The following is a 16,790-nucleotide window of genomic DNA, read 5'->3' on the forward strand; positions in this document are numbered from 1 at the left end:
TGCAGTGTTTCTACAGAAAATGGAACAAAAGAGGACAGGATACAGAGATACATGGAGGGAAAAAATGACTCTTAAATATAATGAAACACTAGTTGACAGATCCTGTTCTCAGCAGGTCTTTGTGGAAGACCTGAGATTATGAAATCAGTGAAATCACCATGGAAGGCACAGATAAAAGGCACTGTGTTTTCCTATATGCAATAGATTTTATTATTTTGTTTGTTTGTTTGTTATTTTTGTTTGTTTGGGTTTTTTTGCTAGCTCAACCCTTTAAAAGAGACTTGAATCAGTTGAATGTTAAAGTGAGGATAAAACTTTTTTATCAAAGTCAAACAGTTGATGCAAAATGACAGTGAATTCATTTAAAAATCTGCCATTGATTGAAAAATTGAAATAATCTCTTAAGTGTGACTTTCAAGAAAATTTTTTTCCTTCTCCACCTTATTTCATTTTATGCCATAGAGTTTTTGTGATCTGAAAAATAAAAAGGATGATATGAAGCATGCTGACCCTAGCCAAAGCCCTGGGACTCATTCCCAAGGTGAATTTGTGCAGCTTGCAGTGCTGTCGCTCACTGGCTCAGACTGAGCCATGCACAGGGCAGGAAGGCTGTGACCTGTCCTGCCTGCAGGTGACAGAGGGGGATGTGGCACTTGCCACGGCTCAGCTGGGGCTGGGACCCTGCTCCCAGGCCTTGCACACACCTGTGCTCCTCAGTCCCACACTGAAAGGTGTTTTAATGCCTCCTGATAACAGTGATCTTGTGTGAGAGAAATTGTTTTGGCTGCTGAGACAAGGCAGCCTCAGAACAAAGCAAGGCAAGTATTTCAGTGTCCCATATCAGGGAGCACAAAGGTGTCTTTGCATCGTTCTCTGGACAGAGCCACCTCTGCTTGCTTTGTTACCCTTTTTCCATCCACATCACCACAAGTAATTCTACTGACAAGGGTAAAAACTGTCCTTAACTGAAAGGATCATTTTATAGGAACACTTCTCTGTAGCAAGACAAACCCTCTGTACAACAGACAATCTTGTCTAAATTAATGTATTATTTATTTTGTACCTTTTAAATCACTTTTATTTACAAGAAGCCTTAGATACAGCTCACACACAGTAGTTAAGCTCTGGCAGTACTGACCTCAGGGAGCTAACACATTTGCGAATTACATTTCTAAGTCATAGAAAATAAAAGAAAAAAACGAGTTTAAAAGAACAGTTTTGTCTCCGGGAGGAAGGGCGGCAGGACACGTGTGCAGTGCCTGTGGAGCCCCGGGGCCTGCCGGGCCGGGCAGGACGCGGCGGGGCCGGGCAGGGCTCCGGGCGGGCTCCAGGCCGCTCCGTGCTGGCTAATGGCCCCACTCCTCTTCCCGCTCGCCAAGCCCCTCTTCTTCTTCTGGGAACACTGACTCGCTCTGACTCTTCAGATGCTTAATCCCTGAAAATACAGAAGTCATGGTTAAGGTTGTGTTTGGTTTGCATCAGGTATTTTTTTGTGGAGGAAGGAACAGAAAACCAAAATAAGGGCAAGTTTAATGCTCATATTTCCTCCTTTTTTAAACAAGCCTCTTAGTTCAAGTTCTATGATGGTGTATTTACAACAGAGATATTCTCTTCCTTGAATAAAGATTCTGAACAGTATTTGCTTCTTTTTTCCTTGGTAAGCCTTGATCAAGTGTGTGTTGAACACCATTGCAAAGCTGTCCTGAGCCAAGGGGAGCCTGACAGAGGCTCTGTCCTGACAGAGAGGTGACTGCTGGCACCAAAGCTGTGACTACACTGGATCATTTCTTACATGGAGAATGGGTTCTTTTGACCTCCAAATACCATGAGGGGCTGGATGACAAGGGTAAATACCTATCACAGGATATTTGGAAGTTAAGCTTTGAGGGCAGTTATGAAGTAGGTACTGCTGGCAGGTATCAGCCAACAAGTAAAGTAGACTTTATGAAAATGAATCAAATTACAGATATTTCCCTGTCTCAAGTTCAGTACAAGGAAGCAGACTTCAATGAATGGGCCTAATCTCATCTTCTCAGCTCTGCCTTGGTGTGATAGAATTCGAGCTGGAAAAGGAAGCAAGATCAAGATAAAAAGATGAGAGAAGAAACGTTATTTTCAAAAAACCTAAAGAGCAAATGTGCAAGATTAGTCTTGGGGTCCCCCAGTTTATGACAAGCAAAGTGGGATAACAACTGATCAAAACTGCATGATTTGAACAAAACATAAGCCTGAATTAGGCTATTATCTGGTGCTGCTACTGTCATGGCATAAAAATATTTTTGATTTCATTAAAGATCATACATAGTCCTAGTAGCCATCTCTAACTGTCAGGAAAAATGCTTCCCTTTTGGATCACTTCCTCTCTATGATGAGGAGAAGTGACACCCCAGCTGCTTTATATAATCACTGCTAGATAATCAAACACCCCAATGTGCCCCCTGCAAGTCATAGCACTTGTAGGGGCACATTTTTCAAAAAGGGGTTCACCCTTGAGGGGTGAGGGCAAGATCCAGATTACTGCTAATTGTGAGTAAGAAGAACTGATGATGGTGTAAGTCCAAGAGCTTTGGCCCCAGCGCCTCTTCATCTGGAAAGCTTCTACACCTCACTGTTTATGTCCACACTACTCCAAAATACAGGATAGATTTTTTTTTCCAGATATATTACTTGAAAAAAATCTCAGCATAAGTTATTTCAGTTCCACAACGTTAAAAATAGCTGAAAACAGTATCTTACAATGGCTGTACAACAGCCAACTCCACTTCTAAGAGGAGCTCTGTGCTGGGCCCTGGGCTCCTCTCTCTCTTTTCTTTCACACAAATGACAGCACACAGTCTCCTGGGAAGTTGTTGTTCTGACATAAACCAAGCAAACACATTAATGCTCCAAAGCCACAGTTCTTGTAAGTGCACCCTGCAATAATCCAGCCATTTCCAATTAAGAGCTGTGATACATGAAGGTGCTCAGCTACTACCAAGCTCTTTAGCAGCACCCTTTAGTAAGACAAACACTTTAAATATGATTTCTCCTAACTACAGGTTAATAGACATTTGTTTCCAAATTATGTTTCGTTTTTAAGGTAAATTTTTCTCCTGTTATTTCCTCTGCACTTACAGAGCCATTTCTTGTACAATTCACAGTACTCATCTAACAGCTGCTGTTCAGTACTCCTGTCAGGAATTACTGGAGTCAGAGTGAATAATTTTTTTAGGGAGCTTTTCAAAGATAAGAAGGGCAACGTTATGGACAGAAAAGAAGGCATGTCATATATGGTATGATGAAACCATGGAACTGTATTTTTTGTAGGAGTGAAGACTTTTGGCCATGTGGTTTAATTGCAATATTAAATATGAAAATTGTAGGAAATTGAGAGAAATTACATCACTGAGCATTACCCATTGATTTTTTGCATGGCAAGTAGCTATTGATCTTATTTAATGATTTTTTCATAAACTCCATTCTGCAGCCTGCCTTCACCTCTGCCAGTCATTTTATGCTACAGTGTCCCTTGGAAGTTTCCTCCTCTGACCAGTAAATGCACAAGACTTCATGTAGTTATATATAAGCCTCAAGATGTTCTCACAGCATCAGGTTGTCAGAATGAGCTGACCCTTGGTGTGGCATTATGAAATAAGATGCTCATCTACACAATGGAATAAACCAGTGTGAATTGACATAGAGGTAATGAAATTCCTGTCAGTAACATATGAACATATATGACAGGAAATGCTGGTAACTGCCTTGAAAAGATACATTTCCTGCACAAAGCTGCAGACTTTTACAGTGCAAAAAATGGCCTGGAGTAATGAAAATACTTAGTTAAATTACAGCAATCATACTCCTGGATTAAAAGCATATCTAGCCACATAACATTGCAGTAGCCCACAGTGGCTGCCAAGAGTGATTAGAAGGCACCAGAGCTGGGCAGGTGCACACTGGCACATTCAGCCACAGCTCAAGAGCAGAGGCTGGGACAGTGGCTCTCCAGGGTGGCTCCAGTGGGGTTATTCAGGTGTGCCCTACCCTTTGTCAATATGAACCATGTGACAAGCAGGTAGTGGGGTGAAGTTCTACCCACAGAGTGTTTTGCTGGATCAGTTCAGCATCTTTGCTTAGCAATACCTATTATCTATCTATCTTAGCAATATCTATTGTTTGCTGAAAGGTTGCATTCTTTTAGAGACTGAGTAAAAATTCATTACTCAGGTCATCTCAGCTGTTTTTACAACCACAACTATGGCAATGCTAATTTATGAGAAAGGATATTTCCTTCTCATATTTCCAATCTTTGTACCAGTGATACAGCTCGTGACCTCAGCTTTCTCAGCTAGTAACCAAGAAGGACTAAAATGCTGTAGTTTGGGGGTGATTTCTGTTCATTTTTTTTAACACAGTGTAAAGATGAACATGAAATACAGACTGTAAGATTTTACTTGTACCAAAAAAGCAAAACAAACCAGGATATTTTAGAAGAAATCATTTGTGTGTAAGAGCACATCCAAGTTAGAAACATCAAGTTACTGATTCCACATAAACTGCACAAGCTTTACAGTGTCAGTAGCAAAAAGGGAGGTCTGCAAACGCTGATCCATGCAGTCACCCAGTCCCATCAATGTCCCTTTTTCCAAGCAAGGAGTTTGTGGGCACTCAGTTTCCTGAAGTGCTGTGCCTGCACTGTCCTGATGCTGCTCCATTTCTCCCACTGGGTTCCCTGCCCTTCTCTGCCCTTTCCTGGGGATGGGGCTCACAGGGTGCCACCCATCCACTGTCCCCATGGGTTCCCAATCCCCTCTGCACCTGACCCAGCCCCTGCTTCAGTGTCACACCCTGCCTGGGGCTCTGCTCTTCACCTGGGATTTCTGGCAGCAAAAACCCTTCCAGACCAAACACTGCCCCTTCTCACCACTCCCTGGAAAATGTTTCATACCCACAATGTCTTCACACTCATCGTTATGCTGCTTAGAGCAAGGTCTGTCTGAACACTGCTAAAACCTGCAGGACAATAATTGTTTTTTCTCAAAGGGCTTATATTTCACTGCAGGTAATTTAATACAATTAATGTCGATAAACAAACCCATAATTCCAAACCAGATTGGAATATATACTCAAATATAATTTGAACTGGCAAAAGTCATCTAAAAAGACTTCATTCTTTTTAGATGAAGTCGCTGTCTCAAGAATATTTGTAGAATCCTAGATACTGATAAATTATGAATGAGAATGGGACAATTTTGTGTCATTTTTGCAGTCACATCATATTCATGCTGCTTCATCAGCAGCTGTCTTTTAGCTTCTCTCCATCTAACCAAAGTACCAGCTTAGAAAGCTAAGTAGGGTCACAAGATTTGAAACAACCAAGTGCTCCTGAATTAAATATCTCCTGGAAAAAATTTAAAAATATTCAAGTAATTAAAGCAGCTCCCCATTCTATTTAACACTTCTTCCTTCACTCTGCTTCACTGCCCAAGGAAGGGTGTTGACATTTACCAAACTCAGGATTGAAGTCTGGTTGGCAGCTTGAATTCCCTAAAGTTTGAAGGGTTATTTAGTTTTACGATTTGGAGCTGATCCTCTCTCTATCAAAAACACATTTCCAGATTTGCAGAAAGCAGTGAAAGGCATAGAAAAAAACAGGCTCATTTTCAGCATTTCAGAACTCAAATCGCTTTGAAATAATCATGCAAACAGACCTGGCCAAACAGGATAACAGCAAAATAAAAATGTCTCAGCCAGTGCTAAATTAATTGTTTTCTATTTTCCCTAGCAAAAATGAGAATATCAAAAGAAATATCATAGACTCATATCACTAAACAGGAAAAAGGACTGTTCTTTTTAATGGTACATTCTGGTTTGCATTCACCAGTTAAATATGTTTAAATTATGTTTCTCTGATGTGTCTTCTTCATAATGTTTTTTTCCCAATTCAAGTTTTGATTGAGAATATGCCAACAAAACAAACAAATAAACAGACAGAAAACACAAAGCCCAAACAAACAACAAAAACCAACCAAACAGAAAAAACACTCAAATTAATGTCATTAAATCCAGCATCCACCACAGGTCTTTGGCTGGGTGCAATGCAAAGCACTTGTGAAGAGCCAAAGGAAGCTGGCAGTTCTTCCAGGGCAGCCTCCTCCATGTGAAAGGATGGCCCCACAGTTACAGGAGATAACAGCAGCTGCATCAGGTCAGGGGCAACTCTGGGGCAACCTAACAGCAGCCTGCCTGTACCCAGGAAAGGTACCCAGAGGATGAAGGTGTCTGGTTGTGAATTGGAAGAGACTATTTTCTGACTGGATATAAGGAAGAAATTATTCCACTGAGTGTATTTAAGCACTGGTGTGATTTCACAATGAAAATATGATTCAAGGAGATTTTCAGTATTGAACTAGACAAAGCATTGAACAACCTTGTTAAATTTGGTGCTAATTCTACTTTATGCATCAGGTTCAACTATGGACTTTCCCAAGGTTCCTTGCAACCTAAATGACTATATGATTTTATGAAATCAAAACTTAGTAAATGCATCTTATGGTTTATAACAATGTATTAACATTAACTGCATGGCTACATATTGATCCACCTGGGAGCTTCAAATGACTCCTTTCTCTAGAAAAGTGATGAAGTGTCTAAGTGCACCAGTCAGGCTTAATTGAGGAACAAGATTCCTCTTCACTCCTTAAAACTGTGGGGCCAGACTGAATCAATATTTCTGTGCTGATTTTGGAAAGCATGCAAACTCTCAATTATGTGCTCCACTGTGATTTATATATACATTTATGTGATCTGCATATTTCTCAAAAATAATGGGATTAAAGTTAGTGAACCTGGAGCATCTCTAGCATGTGACAGATACACCCATGAGATCCCCAAAATCTCACATACAAATCACACCCCAGTTGTGGCCCAGTGCATGGAACTGCAACAGAAAAATGTAATTCCTGAGAGGGAGGCAGAGAGCTGCTCCTCTGCAGGTGAGTCCTGGCACTGCAGCTGAAATGGCTCATCTTCCCTTGGGGCCTCAGGGGCACATCATTGTCTCAGTCACTACCAGGCTGTGGTGCCTGAGGGTGCTGACTGCCATTGCAATTAAAAGAATACGCTCAGCTGCCTGCAGATGTAACAGGTTAAAAAACCACACTGTGGTAATAAACCCAAGGTCTCTGCACCCTGTTTCACAAGAAATGCCTTTCTTGCTCAGGCATCTGTCAATGGGAGTAACATGGACTCTCTACACTTCACAAGATGTTTTGGCAGATGTTTCCAGAAACATCTGGTTCTCCCTGGGATGGAAAGTGCTCCCTTCTGCTGGTCAGTGCCAGTGGGAGAGTCCAGAGCCTGTCCCTGCCATGAGCGCCACAATCCAGCTCTGATGGGCACAGGACACAGTCTCAGCTCTGAAAAGCTTTAATGCTTCCTGCTCCTCCCACCTCCAGCAGAAGCTGAGGACCATCAGAGCCGGCAGAAGCAGCTGTCTGGCAGAAAACTCCTTTGACAGAAGCTGAATAATTATTAAAAACTTTTCCTCTCTGTGATGACTTTCAGTTCAACAGAATACAGCTTCACTAGCCTCCATTCTTGACACTTTATGCTTCATAGAAGTTTAGAAAAATCCAGTTTCATCATCTTCAAATGTTCATTGTCAGGTACACGCCAGCTATGCTGTCCAATTTATTCAAATGCAAGAAATTTGTGTCTTGTCTTGTCTCTGCCCCATTTGAAGACAGAAACACAGCTGTCATTACTGGTCATGGAGAAACTCAAAACTTACCCCTGCACATACATCTCCTAGGCATTTTGACTTTCTTGATCAAAAATTTGGTTCTTTGGCTGGAAAGAAATTAAATCCTACTATATATTTAATTTTTTTTAAACAGCTGAAATACAGGAGGGCATATATAGAGCATGCAAGAACAGAACAGTAAGAAAAATGCTATAGTTTCCCAAAAACCTATTTTGAGCTTTCTCTTGTTTTCTCTTTGCATAAATGACCTGTTATCTCTCTCCTTCATCTTTCATCAACTGTACAATCAGTTCCTGAAACCTTTAATCCATTTTTACTTCAAGTGGTTTAGATAAGCTGAACCTGCATACAAGTCAGAGTTCAGTGCTTAAGCTTTCATTAGTAACTCTGAAAAACCATTAACCCTATCCTTAACCCTACCTGCCTCCCCTTCTTCTCTCGCTACCATTCAGCTCACCAAAAATGATGCTCACTGGTTCCACCTTATCAGCCCTCTCTGCCCCCATCCTCCATTTCCTTTGATCCAGTTGCCCTTGGACCCAGTCTCAGCTTTCTGGCCAAGTGCCCAGTGACCTCCCTCTCCATCCTTTCCAGACTGCTGATATCTTTGCCTCTGACAATTTTTGCCTTGGTTCTCCTTCCCTCTGGTTCTTCTGCTGTTGTAATCCTTTCTCCTTGCCATTCTCTGAGAGTCATTTTCCCTTCTGCCCAGGTTAAAACTGTAGAGTGCATCTTATGTGCAAGCTGGTGAAAGTCTAAGACAGCACCTCAAAGTGGTCAAAATCAAGATCTTGATCTGAAGTCCTGTCCAAGACATTCATCTACCATGAACAACACTGTCATTTTTTCCTGATATTTAGGTTTACACATTTCTGATTTCCACTCCTCTCTAGATCCCCATATCCAATTGTCATCTGAGTCTTGCATGTTTTTTCTTGCTTAATGTGTCCCATATAGTTTTTACTATTTATCCAGACTTCGAAAGTCTCCTTTTTCTGAGGTGTTCGCTACTACCACATCTCCTTCTCCTAGCTTTATAAATGTACCTTTTCTCCTGCCACTGCTTTCCCCCTTGAGTTCCCTCCATTGATTCCCTCCAATATATTTCAGACTAATGGTGGCTATTTATGCTTTCAAGGAAAATTAAATTTCTTCATATATTATGGGCATCATCTGTACTCATCTCAAATCAGGAGATGATTCAGCTTTGCTTCTCAGATTGCTAGGCTTTTAGATTAACATTTTCATTCCTTCTCCTAAAGTCCTGGAGAGATACAACTATCTGCCTCCATGGCTATATCCAGAAACACGCTGAGCACATTTTTGTTGCCAACCTGCTGAGACAAAGACTGTTGCTTTCCTCCCTAACATTCTCTATCAGTCCTTGGGCTGGATTGCTACTCCCTAGCTGGGAGTTCCCTGGTGCAACAACCAGCTTCTGTTAAATGTTTGAACAAGGTTTATGTGGCATGGACTGAATTCCTGGTGTGGGCTCCTGGATGCTTCATTAACCTCAATACGATATGACAAGAATTGTTGTGTGCAGTGATCAGTGGATGTTACTGAGTATGAACAAAGAGCCAGACAATGGCTGATGTGTGTATGCGAACACAAGATGCATTTTACACATCGCTCCTTGTGCTTCTTCACGCCTACCCAGTAGAATGGCTTCAGTCTGACAAGCTGGCAGCTGTTATTTCATCTGCTGGTGCTCATGTTCAATAATCAAACTAGATGACCTGTGGCAGGAGGTTAATCCTGCTTCCAAGAAGATCTGGCAACAAGAGCCCAGGCTGTGTGTCCCAAGGCAGCCACTCCCTTGGGTGGTCTCTAATCTACTGGCGGTTCAAAGAGTATCAAAAAGTTACCTATGACATGACAGCAATAAAACACAACAAAACACACAGTCCCAGGCCTTGGCAACTCCCATGTGTATGAGTGAGCGAACAGAAAAAACACGAGGGAGGGAAGGCAAAATAAAAATAAAGGGATGTGGAAAATTTTGCTTTATAGATGTTGGTAACTGTGAACAGTCTGCTTGATACAGCCTTTGAAAGTTTTCTAAAATTTGGTTGTCCTTTGTGGAGAAAGACTGAAAAATGATGCACTGTGCAACAGTCCCAAGGGACTCTGAGTGGTACCCATGCCTGTGAGTTTCTGTTAAGCAAGGTTTCACAGAAGCTTGATAACCAACATGCAAGGGTGGCCCTTGGTCCTGTGGCCAATGAGTTTGAGCATAACCAGGTCTTTTCTCTATTACACAGATCTTGGTCCCACTTCTCCAGAAATTTAAGAGATTTTCTCTTACTATTGTTAAAGAAAGAAGAGTCAACATACATCATTGATCCTAAGTTGCAGTTATAAAGACAAAACCCCAGCTACTGTTTGTCTGCAATGAATTTATGTAAAATACTGTATGTGACTTTAAAGTTTGGGAGATGAGATAAATGAGTTGGTACAGAAAGTAGGTGGACTAGATATTCTCAAACTCCTGTTTAGATTAGCTTAGAAAAAGCAAAGTCAGGTTGTCACTCTGTGATTTACCATTGATGTAAATGGTAAATCAATATTCAAACAGCAGCAGATATGGGAGACCTCCAACATTTAGAATGAAAAGAATCTGGAGTGCCAATGTGGCAGTTTAAACTAGGCTGGCATTATAGCAATATATGAATAATAAAAAAACCTCCTCCATGTGTTGTATTATTTTACACCTCAGCTCAAAATGAGGAGAAAAAAATTCTCATGTGTTGTGATTATGAGACCAAGACATTATTCAGCCTTGCAAATTCATTTACTTTTTTTTCCTCTCTAATATGCATGACTAAACCAAAACAAATGATCTGAAGCATTGGCAAATATGATGGGTTTATGTAGGTCACATATCTGATCTGGAGCAGATCAGATCATCAGCATATTCAGCATGTCACCATGGCCCTGTAGAGGTTTGTGAATGATCATTCAGAAACCCAGCAACAAAGTATGACTAATTTTCTAAATGTCTGCTGGTTGCTGCTAACTCTTCTCTTAGCTCAAGTCATACCATCCTCAGTTGCCATGGTGAGCCTTTTAAATGACAAATCTTGAGGCTCATTTGAGGCTACTTTCAGTCAAAAGGCTCACTGTTAAACTATTACAATGAAGACTGTATGAGAGCAGCAAAAATCATGTTGCAAATGCCTGGCTACTTTCCAGTTTGTTCTATGAGACATTGCCTTCCACTTTCCATTTTTTCCCTCTCAGGATGGCTTGAAGCAGCAGTGGCTCCTTAAGAGTCACGTGAAGGAGCTTCTTGCACAGAAAGGCTTTTGTGGACCCTCCACAGGCCGGCCAGGACCTGCACTGGAGAGAGGGGTCAGCTTTGCCATGGCTGAAGGGATTGCATCTCCCATGTACAGTAGCCTAAAGAGTAAACAGAGAGGTTTCTGTTGCCCCAGGCAACTTCTCCTGGTATGGAAACATCTTGTTCTGCTGGTCCTTCCTTCCCTTGCCAGCCCTCAGACTGCAGAAGGCAGCCAGTCTTCAGAGCTCACATGAAGAGCAGAACCTCCTGCAGTCAGCCAGCAAGGGGTGATTTTACCCTTTGGGAAACCAGAAAATATTTCTTAGCTGATTCTGTGGAGGATGGGTCTTGGTCAAATACCCCAAAAACTTGATCAGAAAAACATGCAGAGGTGTCTTCCATGGCAGTAATGAATCCAGGCAGTACTGCAAGGCTCTCCTCCTCATGGCTCCTGTGCTGCTCTGACCAGGCAGCTGGGGCTGGCAATCAGGAGAGGATTAGAGCTTTCCAGCTGACACTTTTCCATCCCAATTTTTCACAGCTAAAAGACAGGCTTAGAACTGCTGGTAAGTGTGCTTGAATTCAGTGCAGGTAGACCTTCAAAGGTGCTATGCTTTGATGGGTCCTGGGAAGCTTGTTAGATGGTCAGAATCTCCACTGAAAAAGCACTTGTCTGGAAGCCAAACCTTACTGGGCAGTGTGTTCATTTGCTGGAGTTGCTAAGCCCTCACTTTTTACATCAGCACCACTTTCAGTCAGGCAGCTGTGTGCCTGAGAGAAGGTCAGAATCATAGCACTGGCAGAATTGTTCCCTTATGTCAAAGGATTACAGTAATTCCACCAAATTAAAGGCCACATTTTCAAACCTCTAATCAGCTGCTCCATAATAACAGAAGTCAAAAGCTCTGCTACTGTCACAAATTATGTCTTAGAACTCACTGGCCTTAAAAGTTAGTGAGTAGCATTTTCTAAACACAGCTTCTTTAAATTAAACCATCTTTCACAGGCAACTTCTGTCATTCTTAGGATTAACCACCTGCTTCTCCAGCCTATGTATCCAGTTGGAGCCACTCTGTAGCCTGACTATCTTAAAATAAGCTAGGAGGCTAAAAGTGGGAAGTAAGTTTTACAGCTAGAAAATCACATCAGCAAAGACTTGGGAAAGCTGATGCTAAAGACAGCATGAAACAATGCTCAGTATTCCAGCCACAGAAGGTAAGTCTGTTTGGAGGTAGGGACAAGCCAAATTTTAGTTATACAGACTGCTATGTACAAAATAAAACAATTATATCATCCCACCTGCTGTAAGTAAACAAGAAAAGGTAAGGAGAGTTAGATAAATCTTAACTTCTGTAAGAAGTTTTAACTGCTGCATTCTAAAATACACACCATTGTTCAACCTCAACTATGGATCAAGCGTAGTATTAGGTTGAAGGTTAATGCCAGAGCTTCAATTATAAAAATAAGGGTCCTTTCCAGGCCTTGATATCAGTGAGCATTTACAAAAGCAGTCCTCCACTTGTCTCTAGGAGCAAATGCTTTGTTCACAGCTACTATTCCTTTTACAGAGGATAAAGCAAGAGAGTTCTGCTCCCAATATGTTAAAAGACTAAATGGTAATTTCTGTGTGAGGAAGGGAATCAAGTGTCATAATTTTATTTCCTCTAATCTGTTCCTGCCAATAGTAGCAACCAAGAACATTTTCCTTTTTATAATATTTGTTTTATTTCTTGTGTTCTTGATGGGAGATTTCTGACTGGCTCTCCTGGCCATTTCTCTTATACTGCACAGTTATGTCTGTGTGTATTCTTGTCCCAAACTCCTGCTGGTGCTGTGCAAACCAGCCTTCAAAGCAAATGCCTAAGCATTTGTAAGGGATTTGCCTTCAGCAATTAATTCTTGGAGAAAATGCTGTATTAAAGAACCTGAGCTGAAGGGGTCTGAGCTTTTTGGACCTTACACGGCCTGACACCTGCACCTAGCTGCTCTGTGAGGTTGCACTGTGACACAAGAGCAGCATGACATTTTATTCATGCCATATGTTTTAACTTCAAATTAAATTACATCCATTCAAATGGCAATTTTTGTTAAGGTTTAAAAACCATATTTTCTGGCAGAGGTCTTTTTGTGGTGGGCAGAAATGAAGGTCTGTTCAAAGCCCTGCAGTGGAGGCAGTGTGTGCTGCTGGGAAGGGCTGGGAATGCTGACCCAGAGCAGGGCAAGCCCACTGCACGCTGCTGTCCTGGCAGCACAGCCAGCACAAGTGAAGTGAAAAACGAAAATGCTGCTTATCTGCAAGTTTCTGAGCAGTAAGAACAAAGCCTAGCATTTTTTCCTGTGATTCCTTACAGTGATTTGCTCCCACCCCCCCCAAAAAAAGGGAATGCGCTTGTCTGTGATTCCTTGTCCAGCCAGCAGAGAGGCTTTCAGGGCTTGATGTTTCACTAGGCACTCTGTAACAAGCCCGGGGTAGTTCCATGCCTGACTTGGTTTAAGCAGGATGGATTCATGCCAGAGCACTTTTAAAAATGACAGTAGCAGGCCTCAATAGGTGAATAGTTGCACTTCCTTGAAGCCAGACAATTTTCATTTGTTCATTATTAGGAAAATATCTCTGAAATTTTGCAGTTCCCTTTAGAAAGAAAAAAAAAATCCACCAAAAAAAAAAAAAAGCAATACCAGAACATTTAGTTTTGCCTGGTTTGTTAAATATAAAAAATGTAGACATGTCAGAGGAAAATTAATTTGATTTTTATACACATTCAAAACACAATGGTAATGATTGGTTTCTTTTCATTCAAAACCTAACTGAAAATGCTTTACAAAACATTTTAATCTCCCCAACTTCATAAGCCATTTCCAAGAAGCTGTATTTCAGTTTTCTTAAGGCATTCTTATCTGACTTCAGTTTTTAGTGGACAGCATTGTCCAGCTGTTCACTTTTTCCTGGATAGCTGCACTGTGGCTCTACATTTTTTGGTTTTGATTGACATGGGATTTTTTCTGAGGTTAAGAAACCTAAGTAGTTGAGAAAAAACGTATTGCCACATCCTTAGGGGAGAGAATCCTTGAAGAGGAGGTTGTGACACTGAGAAGCAGAAGCCTGGTGAGAATGAAGTCCTGTGTGTAATCATTGAACAGCTTTTGCTTCTTCTGTTTCACCCCCAGGTCTGGCAGGACACCCCCAGCATTCTGTTCAGTTTATATTTTGGATCCATAATTTCTATTTTTGTTATTATTTTTGTGGTTATTATTTCTTTCCATGATCTGAGGCAGATACAGAAAAAAATTTGTTAATGTTAGACATAAATTTCTTGCTGAATACTCTGTGCAGCCTGAGATTTTTAGGGTTAGGATGAAAATATTTCCAGTGAGTTTTCAAAATGAAGACAGGAGCAAAATATTTGCTGGTCACCCAAAATTCCAAGGTGGTGTTTCTGTGGTGTACTTCCATGTACTATGTGGCTTTCACTTTTAATTAATCCTGTCTCTTCCTTTTGTCAGAAGTCTATAAGCTTCTCTGTTAATTTGCTGATTAATTCCCTACTGAGTTAAAATTATTATCTTCATTTTGATCCCTCCTATGATGACAAAGGAGATAGGATTTTGGCATCAGCATAACCTCACATCAGTAATATTGCAAATGTTGAAATTATTTCTTCTTCTACATATTTTATAAGCAACTTCAAAATTAGAAAAACCTTTTATGATTAAACAAGTGATTGATAGGCAAATGTTCTGCTTATTATCCCCACTACAGTTTTTTCATGGGTGGCCTATAAATAATAGGCCATTACTATTTTCTTCATATTGCCCTAACAAGTCCCAATTTTTGCTTCTGAGACATTTTCTTAGGACACAGTATCACCCTTCCAAACTGACACTGCAGAGCTGTCCTACAGAAGCAGGGAATGTGCTTCCACAAAAGGTGTCACCCACTGGACTGCAAGGTGAAACTTGGATTTGGGCAGCTGTGGGATGGTGTTTTCACTGATGTTGGCATTACCACGTTGTGAGAGGTTTTGTCTGTGCCAATGAGCTCTCACCCAGAGCATCCCCAGCTGGGTGTAGGCACCCTGATCATTTCCACTGGGAAATAGAGTCCTTGCATTGCTTTGCTGCAAGGAACAATTTTAACAGAGTAAGGGTACAAATCCCTTGAATCCAGGGAGATAAACTGGACTGTAGCAATTTATGGTGTTTTGCACAGTAATACAGGTAGGTTTTTACACCCTTAAAACAAATGCAAGCCAATTTAGTACATAATGTTTATGCACACCCAGGTCATTTCTTTGGTAGAGAAATTCAGCAAAATCAAATTCCTAGCTTAAACTTCAGAGGGTGTCTGGCACAGTGTCTCTGATTTTTTGGGAGAGGAGAAAAGAGAACAGTTAAAGCTTTAGTTTGACATCTCTAGTAATATTTTAAATTTGAAATGTTTTCATTTTAACTTGTTCAGCTTACAGGCAACTGAAACCCCACCAAATTCTTATATTTAAGTCTTTTTGATTGCTGGAAAATTAAACCCTAATATTAATAAATGCATTATTCAACATAAAATGCAGTGACCACAAATTATTTGCATTGCAGTAGATACAACCAATCTCACCTTGCAGGTGCCATGGGCAGCACAACACTTGGACAAAATCTTTGGTGGCTCTTTATTGTGTGAGTGACTTGACTTGTGATAAACCTACCTCTTCTGGTTAGCCAAAAGCATCAAAATACCCCAGAGCCAGCATCCAGTACAATCAGAAGGCGATTATGCCATAGAAACACACTGCCTGACACTCAGAATTGCCAGAGTCTGAAAACAAGTAAAGCTCTCAATTTTTCTGGGAAGCACAGCAAGCATATCAGTATACTCAGTTTAATTGGGGAAAATATAGACAAAATACAGAAAAGGTAGGCACTTCTCTAAAGGTTAGACACATTCAGATTACAGTCATAGATTCTTTAAAAATTAGTTTTTACGCTTCTTACTTTAGCTTTTGTTAAGAGTGAGTTGAAATAAAAGTCAGGATCTAACCACTCATGGGATGTGGGGAATTCTGCTGGAAGGCAGGTAAATGTAGTCATGTAGCAACCTCACAGATTTTAAGTTGAAATTAGTCAGATTTAATATCATTCCACTCCTTGTATCTGTTCTTTCCATTAAACAGTGGAACTGCACTAGGAGTCACCAGAGGGAGCCTGCATGCCAAAAATCCCACTGTTTTTTTAAAAACTCTTTCCTTTCAGATTGCAAGGACATTGAAAGCTGAATTTACATAATTTCTCCTCATTGCTGAAAAACCAAAGAGAAGGCTGTTTCCTCCCTCTGCCTCTGCAGGAGCTGGCCAGCCCCTGGGTACCCTCTCCCTGCTGCTCTCTGGCAGTGTCTGTGCTTTCCCTGCTCTCCCTTCCTCTCCTTCCTTGGGGCTCATGTGTGCACCCAGTCCCAGCTGAGCTGGAAAGGTGCCTGTGGGTGCCCTGCACCTCACCAGCTGCTCTCCAGGGACAGGTGTGCCCTGTGTCCCTGTCACCTGGAAAGGTGCCATTGCAGGGAGTAACCCACAAACCTGCACCATTCCCAGGGTTTACCAGATGTGTGTGCACATTTTCTGCTTGCTGTGCGCCAGCATACACAGCAGAGATGCACCCTGAGCTGGGACAACCACAGCAAACACTTCAGGGGAGTGCTTTCCTTCTAGATCCCACAAGTCCTTTAATTGTATTGTTGGAAATAGTTACTCTGCAAATTGCTCAGAGCCTGCTAATCAT

The 16,790-nt window shown here is 41.3% G+C and overlaps 1 protein-coding gene across 1 annotated transcript in view; it reads right to left on the reverse strand.

The window, feature by feature from the left end:
- Positions 1 to 1,037: 1,037 nt before the first annotated feature.
- Positions 1,038 to 16,790, reverse strand: part of PPP1R1C (protein phosphatase 1 regulatory inhibitor subunit 1C) — a 44,950-nt gene continuing 29,197 nt past the window's right edge. The window contains 1 exon segment of the mRNA XM_066553504.1: positions 1,038 to 1,435. Within this exon segment, the coding sequence (XP_066409601.1) occupies positions 1,347 to 1,435 (89 nt within the window). The 3' untranslated portion in view covers positions 1,038 to 1,346.

The sequence above is a fragment of the Molothrus aeneus genome, chromosome 7, assembly GCF_037042795.1.
Source record: "Molothrus aeneus isolate 106 chromosome 7, BPBGC_Maene_1.0, whole genome shotgun sequence".
Classification (NCBI taxonomy): Eukaryota; Metazoa; Chordata; class Aves; order Passeriformes; family Icteridae; genus Molothrus; species Molothrus aeneus.